This window comes from Lactuca saligna, chromosome 3 (genome assembly GCF_052625555.1).
Source record: "Lactuca saligna cultivar CGN05327 chromosome 3, ASM5262555v1, whole genome shotgun sequence".
Classification (NCBI taxonomy): Eukaryota; Viridiplantae; Streptophyta; class Magnoliopsida; order Asterales; family Asteraceae; genus Lactuca; species Lactuca saligna.
The window spans coordinates 62,904,876-62,918,142 of record NC_136419.1 but is presented as its reverse complement, the minus strand read 5'-3'; the positions used below and the strand labels follow the sequence as shown (position 1 = coordinate 62,918,142).

The following is a 13,267-nucleotide window of genomic DNA, read 5'->3' as shown; positions in this document are numbered from 1 at the left end:
ACAAAATGGTAAATTATACAATTTTCGTTCCTTGGTGCTATTTTGTTGTAATGGTTGGTGGATTTTCGTGTTTTTGGTAGGTTTATAGTTGTAGATAAAAATAAAGCTTCTAATAGGTGACCTCGTTTGAACTTTATGAATCAATGGTCAAAGTGGCCCTTTTACAAATGTCAAGTTAGCCTCAGATGGATGATACATTGTTGTCGGCTTCAAGAAATTTGAAGTTGAGGTGTAGGAAGCTTTTATCAATCAACTGTTGACAATAAAAGGTACTCCTTTATTCCAACTATATGTTTCAATACGGATATATATATATATATATATATATATATATATATATATATATATATATATATATATATATATATATATATATATATATGTATGTGTGTGTATGTATATCTACACTTCCTTCGATTCTAGATGACTTATAAGTGACAAAATTTACAGGAAAAAAGCTTTAATTAAAGGTCAGGATTCAGAGGTAATTGGTGAGTAACTTGAGCTTCCTTTTCATAGTTTCCATGTCTTCCCTAGAAGAAAATATAGAAAAACACTTTTAATTTTTATTACATTAAGAAAATTATCTCCAACATAATCATTTTAAGAGAGTACAAGGTAGGGGCATTTATGTCTTTACATCAATATTGTTGCATATTCTTAACTTATCAAATTTCCGTAATCAAAATCATGCAAAATAACATCCAAGTGGTCGACATTGGTTGATGCATCTTCAAATGGCGAGGTTGCAAGACTTAAATATGCCATGGAGATTGTCAAAGGAAAAAATTACTCATGGGTTCCTTTTAATGTTGTACAATATATATATATATATATATATATATATATATATATATATATATATATATATATATATATATATATATATATATATATATTGTTTTTCTATAACAAATATTATGTAATATTAGCAATGTGTTACACTACTTACTATTGGAATGATTATTTGAATTTGATATATTACTGCAATGAATTATCATTCTTATTTATTGTATTTTATTTTTTATTATGAGACTTTTAGTGTGTTATTTAATTTGAAAATTACTAAATCTATCAAATTATATACTTTTTAAAAAAATTTCAAATTATGACATGCAAAATTGTAAGTCGTCTTTCTTTTTGATACGAGCTTTAATGATACTCAATGCAAGTCGTAAATGTGCATCGTTTTCTTTATGACTGGGATTTAATGACATGCAAGCAAGGTTACGACACACCAATGTGTGTCTTCTTCTTTATGACAGGGCTTTACGTGACACGTGTTGTGTGTCATAAGAGAGCGTCATAAATGCGTGTCGTAAGGTTACAACAGGCAAATGTGTGTCATCTTTCTTTAGGATAGGGCCTTCCTTGACACACATTTGCGTGTCATCTATGGCTTTATTAAACATAATATGTTTCATTAAAGGGTGTTTTTGTAGCAGTGATCATCCCCACCATTATGCTTCTCTAGATCTCGATATCATATATCTTATGACCACTGATCGAAACTTGGCTTTCAATGGATGGCAATGGTGCAGCTTCTGCAAAATCCCCCTCTTTAAAGTCATCGTCAACATCATCCACCACTGGAACTTCTTCCAAGTCTACCTGAACTCGTTTTTTGAAAATTAGGATCGATCTTTTCTTCCTCTACAAGGGTTCCATCTGATTCACATTCTAAAGGTAATTTTCGGTGCTCTACTATGTTTGATTGAAATTTTGCTCTGCATCCACCATTGTTTAAAAGCTTCGTGTGTTATCAGTAAAAATTAGATTTATAAATATACAAACATCACTCTTTCATGTTTGCCAGAGAAGATGATAGGGTGGCATTAAACGAAAAGTAGTGATAATGAAGCTAAGTTGATGGCACTGAGCAGATTTGAGTTGATGTGTAAGAGATATGGAGAGAGAATTGGTGATAAAGTGTAGATGGGCGATGATGGAGGTCCGTTAATGGTGGGCAATGATGGAAATACGACAATCGAAATTTGATAACTAAATTCATATGTGTGTGTTACTATCGTTGTTGGATCCCATAGTACGTAGATAAACGATACGAGGCGAAATAGATGTGCTAGGACTTTCTTGTGGTGCTGTTGATTTATGGTAGTAGGAGATAAAGTAGCAGCGATGACTAAAGCTTAGGAAATCTATTCCAGTGGTGGGCAGACGTGATGACCCGACAACGGGTAAGATTTTGTTGTTGAGAAAGATACACAAATAGAAAGGGGGGGGGGGGGGGGTTGTCTCATTTACTTTTTTAAATTTAGATGTCTTCAAAGAATAATAAGAGAAATAAAAAAATAGAAAAATATTTGTTTAAGTGCAAATTAGACTTTATAAGTTGGGTATAGACTAAAACCACCAAAAAATAGGTACTATAATTTGTCATTATAAGATGGGTATGGACTAAAAACACCAAAAAAATACATACTATATGTACAAATATCACACAAGGTATCCAAAACCAATAATATTTTTTGAGCCAAAATCACATAATTTTGACAAATATAGGAACCATTTTTGCAATTTTGTCAATACGTTACTTTTCTAACCAAAACGTTCTATTTTACATGAACCGCAAATAAAATTAATACTTTTTTTTTCATTTCCTCCAAATTTAATAAAAAAATTTCATTTCTACAGAAAATATTAATTATAGGTAATAGTTAATATGTTATTTTGTTACATAAATCGTTTTATTTTTGCATGAAACTCAAATAAAATTAATATGTTAATTCGCTCACAATTTATTATAAATATTTCATATCTACGAAATTAATAATTATAACTAATAGTTAATATTTCATTTTGTTAACTAAAACATTTTATTCTTATATGAAACTCAAATAAAATTAATAATATTTTAATTTTCTCCAAATTTGTTATAAATATTTCATATCAATAAAAATATTAATTATAAGAAATAGTTAATATTTTATTTTGTTATGTAAAATGTTTTATTTTTACATGAAAGTCAAACAAAATTAATAATATCTCAAATTCCTCCCAATTTATTATCAACATTTCATATCTAAAAAAAATATTAATTATAAGTAATAGTTAATATTTTATTTTGTTACCTAAAACGTTTTAATTCTACAAGAAACTAAATTAAAATTTAATAATATCTTAATTCCCTACCAATTTAGTATAAATATTTCATATATATGTAAATATTAATTTTAAGTAATAGTTAATATTTAATTTTGTTACCGAAATCATTTTATTTTTACATGAAACTCAAATAAAGTTAATAATACATCAATTTCCTCCAAAAAATTTTATAAATATTTCATATCTTTAAAAATATTATTTAAAAGTAATAATTAATATTTTAGACAAAAATGATCCCTATGGTTGGCAAATATTTGTGGTTTTGGTCCAAAACGTTTTGGTGATACACCAATGTTAAAATAATGAATTTTTTTTTATTAGTTTTGGTCCCTATCAACTTGAAAATGAGTATTATAATCCTTTTATTGGTTTTTTATATTTTTATATAAATATTATTGTTTAAATTAATTTAAAATTAAAGGAAAGGGTCTTTCTCTGCCTGCTACTACTCAATTGTACATCTTTTTATCTCCTTTTAAAACACACACAAACGCAAACATAAGGCTTGAGGGAGTGGACTGGCCACTCCTCTTGCCAAACAAGGTGCTAACATATCAAACACCACCCTTTTGGATTTGCCAAGGGAAGTGTTAAGAATTAGTCGCCAAGCAAGTAGCGAGAGGAAAGAAGAGAGAGAAGATGTATTGGTTGATTATGATTTGTTCATAGCTATTGTTTCTTTTTTTCTCTTTTTTTTCTTCAAATAAACCTTATTAATTTAACATACCACCACTCCCTACCAAAAGCTAATAGTTAGTCGCTAAGAAAGAAAAATGATGCGGCATTTAAAATAATGATGTGGCAATGTGCTAACGTAAGTACAAACATTAAGCCACCACTCATATTGATGCATCAAAGCCATTATCGGAACTTGGTCTTGCACATTATGTCGTTATTGTTTCTTGAATCTAGCCACCACCCGACTTACCCTCTCTCTTTCTCCCACTTGTTCGTTCATTGATTTCATCATCCCTCAATTATTCTCCTCCGGTTCTCTTTATCCTATATCTTATGACCACTGATTGGAATTTGGCTTACAATGGAAGACAATGGTGGAGCTTCTACAATATCCTCCTCTTTAAAACAACTGTCAACGTCATCTACCACCAGAACTTTTTCCAAGTCCGCATGAGCTCGTTTTTGGGAAAATTAGGATTTACGTCTGATCGTTGTTCTCTTCCTCTACAGGGAGCTCCGTCTCATTCAAATTATAAAGTTAATTTTCGGTTTTCCACTATGTTTGATTGAACTTCTGCTCTGCCTCCACCATCGTTTAAAAGCTCTATGGATTTTCAGTAAAAATTAGATTTGTAGATATACAAACATCACTCTTTTCGATTTGCCAGATAAGATGATAGGGTGACATTAAACTGAACGTAGGGACGATGAAGGTGAGTTGATGGATCTAAGCAGATCTAAGTAGACATGCAAAAGATATTGAGAGAGAAATGGTGATAGAGTATAGATGGCGATGATGGAGGTCCAATAATGGTGGGAAATGATTGACATACGGCAATCAAATTTTGAAAACTAATTTCATATGTGTGCGTTCATACCATTGTTGGATTTCCTTGACTCCTTGTATGCACATGGAGAAGATGGACAAAAATAAATGTGCTCTGGTTACCTTGTGGTGATGTTGACTGATGGTAGTAGGAGATAAAGTAGCGGCGACGACTAAAGGTAAGAAGATTTTATCTGGTAGTGGGCGGAGGTGATGACCCGACAACCGGTGGGATTTTGTTTTTGAGAGAGATACACAAATAGAGAGGGGAGGGTGTGAGGGTGAGTGGAATTTTATTTTCCTTTTTTATAACATAAATTTCTTAAAAGAATAACAAAAAAATAAAAATAAATTAACAAATTGGTCATTTTAAGTTGGGTTCGAACTAAAAAGAAAAAAAAAAAAAATCATATTTTAGGGACTAATTCGTGATCAATTACATATAGTTGTATAGAACACTTAGCTGGAATTATTTCAAAATCAGATTTTTCTTAAAAATCCTATCTTTCCTTTCTCCTATGATATATTTTCTTTCTTTCTATTATTATTGTCGTTTATTTTCTTGTCAAGTCCTAATAAACCTTCTGCAAAGACTAGTTCAAAATAGCACTTCTCAGCCCACTTAATTTTCATTCTTCCACATAGGTGCGACAATATCAAAAAACATTCATATCTTTTATTTTGAAATGCAATCTTTGGTTCATAGAATCCACTGTAAAATACTAGAGGATGTAAGGTACACATGCAGGTTAATGATACAAACTACTTCCAACAACCAAATAAATGAAAAAAAAAAACGAAAAAACTATTAATAAAATTACCGCAAAATCAACATACAACTTCAAACATCTTTTAAACAAGATAATTTATTGCAATATAGTAATAACTTAGCGACCCGTGAGTTCAGTCAATGATGCGACAGCGTTTGATGTGCTTGAAGCAACATATGAGGGATCATCAACATGAACGTTTAAATATGAAACATTGAAAGGCAATCTATTTGGTGGCTTGTGGTCTCCTGATCGATCATTTAAAAGCATTAAAACTTCAGACATTTTTGGCCTCTCGGAAACCACTGACTGAGTGCACATCAATGCTATTTCTATGATTTTCATCACATCACGTTCTGTGCACTCACTTCGGTCAACTGCTTCGTCAATAAGGTTTAAGGGCACTTGATTCTCGTACACGCTCCAAGCCTACATATACATCAAAGAATATCGTAAATCCAAAAAAAAAAAAAATGGAATTAATGGTTATATTATTTATTGCTATTTTTGTTTGAACATACATATTCAAGAAGGTATTGATCTGGATGGGACAAGTCCAACACATCACTACACCTCTTGCCGCTGAGAATTTCAAGTACGACGATGCCAAAGCTGTAGGTGTCAGATTTCTCAGACACCTGTCCATGAATAGCATATTCTGGTGCTGTATATCCACTGCATATCCAAAACTAGTTACTACTAATTTATGTGAGAAATGGGCAACTTCAAGATATATGAGTACGTTTTAATAAGATATCTTTATGTTTTGCTTGTTCATAATTACTTTGTTGTTGATTAATATTATATATACTATAAATTGACTTACAATGTTCCGGCTACTCTAGTGCTAATATGGGTTTGTTCCTCGGGTAAAAGCCTTGCAAGTCCAAAATCTGCAATTTTTGGCTGAAAATCTTTATCAAGTAAAATGTTGCGTGGGTTTATATCCCTATGGATAATTGTCACATGGTATTGTTCATGTAGATAAGCAAGACCCTTCGCTGTGCCACAAATAACCTCATAACGTTGTTTCCAGTTAAGAATTCCCTTTCTTTCACCTATGTATTCAAAATCAATAAAACATAACTTCTACACGTATGAAAGATGATAACATTATAATGTCAAAGATTATAACTTGATTGCATGAAACAAAATCTAACCATATAAGAATTTTTCAAGGCTTCCATTTTCCATGTACTCAAGGACTAGAAGCAACTCTGGTCCCTCACTACAACACCCAAGAAGGCGTATCAGGTTTCGATGATGGACATTACTAAGTACTCGTACTTCATTCTGAAAATCCGCATTTGCACTACTAACGAGTAGCTTTTTCACTGCAATTGTATTTCCAGTCTTTACCTCACCCTATCGAATATATGGCCAAATTAGTCGAATGGAAGATCAGAAGGAAGGTTACGTCTTCTACTTAAATAACATAACCTAAAATAAATTGACGAGAATAGAAATATTAAACCTACAGAAACTAACCTTGTATACTTCTCCAAATCCTCCTTCTCCAAGTTTGTAATCATCGGAGAAGTTCTTTGTTGCCTTCTTTAAATCACGGTAACGATACTTCAATGGATCTTGTAGTCTATCACTTTGCCCATATAAGTAACCTGGTACATTGAAAATCATATGATATATATAATGATGAATTATTTTCAAAATGTATAACTTTTTCATAAATATGGACTAAAAGTTAGTTGAACCTACTTACCTTTCTTTGTGCTTCTGTTTTTCAATCGACGACACCATATAATTATGGCCAGAAGAATGATGCTCAGTAAGCCTACGCTGCCAAGAACTCCCCCAATAATAACTCCCTTATGGCTCGAATCTTACATTTAAATATGTTAGCACCTCCTATAACGCTAGAGATTTATTTAGTAGATAATTATAAGAGGTTTTACCTTGCCCAAGAAAGGGTTCAATGATAGTGGTTTTATTCTTGCTGAAAAAGGGTGTGGACGAGTATCTCATAAAACACCCTGTATCTAGTGCCCTTCCATCAACGAAAGGTAAACAATTCATTATGTTGGAATATGCCATCTGTAGGCATTCCTTGCAACCGTTGGGTGCCAATGTTGGTGCACATTGTGCTATAGCGTAGACACTTTTATTGCTACCAGCAATATTACTAGAGGAGGCTGCAAAAAGTTCCTTGATTCTAGGAGTGGCAATTGTGAGATTTGATAACAATCCATCCAATGCTGTTTGGAAACGTTTTGGCCTAATTGCAGTGCGGTTTCCACATAAGCCAACATTTCCTGGTTGTGTTGACTCATCGTAGAAACGTCTAGTATCGTACCTGTATACGGAAAAGAAAAGCATATATTTAGCAGCACTTTTTAATCTTAAAAGTGCTTTTGTGAAAAGTCGTTAGGCTTCACGAACTGGACTAGGTTTCAGTCAGCAAAAACTGACGTGGGCGATCGGTGAACACCGGGCCACATACTCGGCATGCCAAGTTCGGTGTGGCAATTCGGTGGAGAGAGAGATATTTAATCTTTATGAAATTTTGACAGTTTTTAACATTTTTTTGAACTACTTTTATTCAAAAAGATTTCTAATTTTACTCTTTTTAAAACCCATATAAATACTACTAACTACCACATTTCATACAACATTACATTCTTCAAATTTTAACTAAAAGACTCTTACTTTTGTGAAAAATGGCTTTCTCTTCTAACCCTAGCAACTTCAAAAATACCAAAACAAACAAACAAACAAATAAATATCCGAAATTAACACAGATTCAATCTCACTTTCATCATGCACTTTTATCCATAGTCAAAGTGATCAACATATTTATTCACCACGTAATTTCCACTCCGGTGGTGCTTCATATCGCGTCCACAATCAACTACAATTCTAAAACAAATCATAATTCCACTTCCAACTACAATTCCAAAGCCGACCACAATTTCATAACCAACCTGAAATGAACTTCTAATATCAAACCCAATCACAAAGGGAAAATGTCTTCAACACATTTGACCACGCCAATCTAAACCCAAATTTAAACCCAAACCTAATTCCAAACTCACAACGTGAAGTTGTGCCTGAAACTGATTTGGAGCCGAAAGCGGCTCGACCATAACCCACGAAAAGAGGAAAGGCAAACCATGGAGGACGAAACGATGTTGGCTCATGCGTGGATAGATGGGTCTGATGATTTGAAGGTCAGGAAAACCCATGAACCGACCACTTTTTTCTAAAAATTTACTAGGCGTTTAATCGTGGAAATGAATTGTGAAGACTATAGGAAAAAGGTCAAATTTTTCTTGAAGTGGAAAAACGTCCATAAAGTTGTGCCGATGTTTAATGTGGTGTTTTAAACTATGAAAATCACAATGTGGTGTAAATGTCGAATCAATTTTGCAAAAAGCTCTACCATTTTTCCGGAATAAAAAAGGGACATCTTTCAAATTTATTCACGTGCATCGTGAAGATGTAAAAAGAGTGGCAATATATCGAAAGTTTAGAAATGTTCACAGATGATTCTTCTAGAAGAACAAAAACATTTGAAACAATTCATAGTCAACCCTCCGATGCGTATGTCGGAATTAACTTCAATAAAGATGAGACTTTTAAGGTTCCAAGAGCCACTCGTCTTATGGGAAGAGAGCAAATGAAGTGAAGGGGAAAAGCGATGGAAAGTGGTTCGGGTGACACCCATCCAACAACCAAATTGATAACTTGAAGTCGACCTTGAAGCAATATTTTAAGGTTGCACATGTGAAAGAATTTTTTTTTGTCATGATGATCTTAACAAGAAACACTAGCAATCTTACCGGATACGGAAAATAAATGGTGCTAAAAGCAAAGAAAAAATAGTACAAAAAAATATAATATCCAGGTTTCCATTATTTAAATTTATATGTTTTGTGTTTTAAATTTCTAGGTTTAGTAAATTTAAATTGTATGTTGTATTTTTTTGGTGTTGTACTTTTATTTTGTAGTTTAATGAAATTTTAGGTTTTATTAAAAATAAATTGTTATAAATTTTAACTTTTAAAATTAATTAATTTAATAATAAAAAATTAGAGTGTCAACCGAGCCCTGTAAATGGCAAAAATATAAAACAGTATGTCAAATCTTAGGTGTCACCTATATAGACCGTGATAAGTTTGACATTATTCCTTCTAGCCTTATTGATTTATAACTTTGTGCAAAATGAGTTTTTAAAAAATATTTGAATTAACTTTATAATGAAAAAAAAAAATCAATAAGTTTATTTTAAAAATGTTTGATTTAGTTTTTCTCGGTAAAATGACTAAAAGTCACCAAAAAGCCACTAAGCCATGATTTTTTTCATTTTTTATATCTCTTTCTTTTTCTATAGCCAAAAAGTCATTTTAATAGGCTTTTTGAACAATATATATATATATATATATATATATATATATATATATATATATATATATATTCATTTTTTATAACTCTTTCTTTTTCTATAGCTAAAAAGTCATATTAATAGGCTTTTTGAACAAAATATATATATATATATATATATATATATATATATATATATATATATATATATATATATATATATATTAATTTATTGGTTTTGTAAAAAATTAATAAACTAATAAGTCAATCTAAGAAGCACTTCCAAACACTGATTAAGATCATTTCGAACCCACTTGCATTTTCCCGAAAAATAAAGTAAAAAATAAAATAAATATTGTTTCATGTCTAACTCTATCATATTTTTTTATTAGTTTATATATATATATATATATATATATATATATATATATATATATATATATATATATATATATATGCAGTATATTTCATATTATCAACATACATAGATTGTCATACACTTTTATATTAATTTGGTTTTAATAAACATATAATCTATATTTTTTTCATTACAATAATATTAAATAAATAAGATTATATTATTACACACTTATAAATAAATAATATATATGCATTTATAGAAATATTACACATGAACACTTTTAAATAAATATTGTACATATGTTTAATATCATATGTTATTGTGTTTATAATATATATTTTAATTATAAGGTTTTGTAAATACATTATTTTGTTTTAAAATTTCACTATGCATTTAAATTTTTTATAAGTATGAAGAAAAAACCAAACTTTATAGTTATAATTAATTAATATAATTTAATAGAAATGAATTGGAGATACTCTAAAATCATCCTTATGCATTTTTAGAATAAATATCGATCATTCTCATTCAGTGTATAATATAAAAAAGTGGGTTGAAACTCTATTTTTTTATGTAGCTTGTGCAACCAAATATTGATTTGGATTTGCCAAGGAACTCCATCTTTTTACAAACTCAACTTTTATGGATCTATTATATTATTTGATCCTTGTGTCAGGTTACGATCAATGATTTGGTCTTGGATTTGGTTAGACATGAGCATGGATGTCAAAAACCCCCGTGAGACTTGTAGGACCTCGATACCGTATGAGACTAAAGTTTTTTTTAAAAAAACCCGGAGCGGGAGCAAGGGTGGGGGCAGAATTAAACCTTGTTAATTCTTAGGATCAGGGTCGAGAGTTAGTATTTCTGTCCCGTACTCCAGCAGGGGACCCGATTATACATTTATGTAAAATATATATATTTAATATAAAATATATATAGAAAATAGATTTTCTAATTTTAAGTTTAGGTTTTCTTTCACTTTTTTATTCCCAAATAATGGATATTGAAGATGTAGTGAATTGATCATATATTGTTGGAAATGTAAGTATTTTATATTTGTAATGTTGGATTTGTCGTATTTTATATCTGAAATATTGTTGGAATTATCGTTTTGTAATATATATATATATATATATATATATATATATATATATATATATATATATATATATATATATATATATATATATATATATATATATAGTTTCTAAAAGATTAGGTTTTAAGTTTTTAAAGTTATTAAAAATAGTATTTTTAGCCTAAAGCAGTTTTTTAGAACAAAAATATCGAAATTTAAGCCTATAAATCAGTGGACCGAGGGCGATGGAAATAACCAGGGACGGGACCGGGGACTATGCAAACGGGGGATCCGAAAGCAGGGGCAACAACTGATTTCGAGGACGGGACAACTATTTCCGCTCCTGTTTGATCCCGTTAACATCCCTAGATGTGAGGGATGAAACTCCACTTTTTTATTTTTTATTTTTTATTTTTATTTTTTTAAAATTTAGTTTATTTAATATCTAATTTTTGCAACCAATTGTTGAATGGGATTGATTATTAAACTCTATTTTTTACATTATCATTTTTGCACATTTTATATTAATTTTGTTTTTATGTCTGACGATCAATGTTTTGCTATTTTGGGTTCGAGATGACGGGTGAAACACCACTTTTTTGTATCTAATTTATGCAACCAATGGTTATTGTGTGGGACTCATTAACATTTTTTTTTTTTTTTTAACGAAATAATTTTTTACATCTTTTATATTATTTGATTTTGTGTGTGGCTTCTATCGATGAAACTCAACTTTCTGTATACAGTTTTTGGTACCAATTATCGATTTTGATTCATCAACGAACTTAATTTTTTGCATCTTTTATATTATTTGGTTTTCATTTTTGGCTTTGATCAAGGATTTCGTTTTGGATTTGGTTAGAGGCGGCTGGTGAGGAGTGAAACTCCACTTTTTCTGTCTATTTTTTGGAAACAATTCTTGATTATGATTAATCAAGGAACTGCAACTTTTTTTCCAAACTAAACTTTCATCTTTAATCATCTATAAACTAACAGCGTACCAACCCCACTACACGATACAATTGTAAAATTAAGGAAAGCAGGGATGCAAACTACTAACCTGAGAAAGCAGCCATCCAGAACAGCTCGGGCACCAGTCGCAGCTGCACAAGAACGTGCATTTGAAGTGGCCACATCATAACAATCAAGGCAGTCAGCCGTTGACATATAAAGTCTGCATTGTGCCATCATGTAGACGGGTTCCCTGTTGCGAGACTGCTCAGCAGTTGCAAAGTAGGTGTTGTTGTCGGATAACTGTCTTCTGACCTCCCTAAATGTCTGATTCAGATTGGTGAAGAAACTCCTCGAGTTCAGCAAGCTGCATGATCTAAGTAGTAGGTTAGTTTGTGGTTGTGATGTCACAAGGGTTGTGAAAAATATTATAAACAGATAGGAGAACGCCACGGCCTGCCACCCAAAGAACCACCCTTTTGTCATCGCAACTCTGCTTTTGTCTTGGGATTTATGTTTATTTTTTTTTTCTCTTATGCAAGGTATTAAACCTGAGAGACCATAAGTGGCTATTTATATTGTTAAAGTTTGTTCGAATATGCCCACGTTGATAATTTATATAGTTGAAGTTTATCAGAATCTATCCATGTTCAATTTATATATATCATATACCATCCATGTTGAAGTTTATTAGAATATATTTTATTAGAATATACTACAAATTAATTTGTTAATGAATAGAGACACTATCTCATTCATTTATGAACTAACGTAATTTCAACTCTATAGACTATATAGACATGTATATTTTTTATATTTGGGTAATGAATTTGAAAAGCATTATTATATGGATTATATATATGTTTTTCATTTTAAGCAAAATGATAATCTTGAACAATTATAAAAGGAAAAAACAAACTACAAGAAATAAAGGCATTACCGGCAAAACAATTAGCGGCGGCAAGGGCTTTTAGTGGTGATGCAATACTCTGTCGCTGCTAAAAACGCTTTGCCGGTAATACCTTCTTCCTCGAATCCTCCGTATTCACTTCTGGTAAAGCTCAACTATCCGATCGACTATCTAATCTAATGACAGGGCCCTCGTTTTCCTACAAACCCAATACAGACAAAATTTCATT

General features: G+C 31.0%; 1 protein-coding gene across 1 annotated transcript; it reads right to left on the bottom strand.

The window, feature by feature from the left end:
• Positions 1-5,514: 5,514 nt before the first annotated feature.
• Positions 5,515-12,620, bottom strand: LOC145033717 (cysteine-rich receptor-like protein kinase 2). Its single transcript, XM_078982273.1, has 8 exons — positions 12,238-12,620; positions 7,311-7,708; positions 7,118-7,237; positions 6,886-7,016; positions 6,558-6,762; positions 6,224-6,455; positions 5,919-6,072; positions 5,515-5,826 (listed from the first exon to the last, which is right to left on the bottom strand). The coding sequence occupies exons 1-8, from the start codon at positions 12,612-12,614 to the stop codon at positions 5,515-5,517; spliced, it is 1,929 nt and encodes a 642-aa protein (XP_078838399.1). The 5' UTR covers positions 12,615-12,620.
• Between the last annotated feature and the right edge of the window lie 647 nt (positions 12,621-13,267).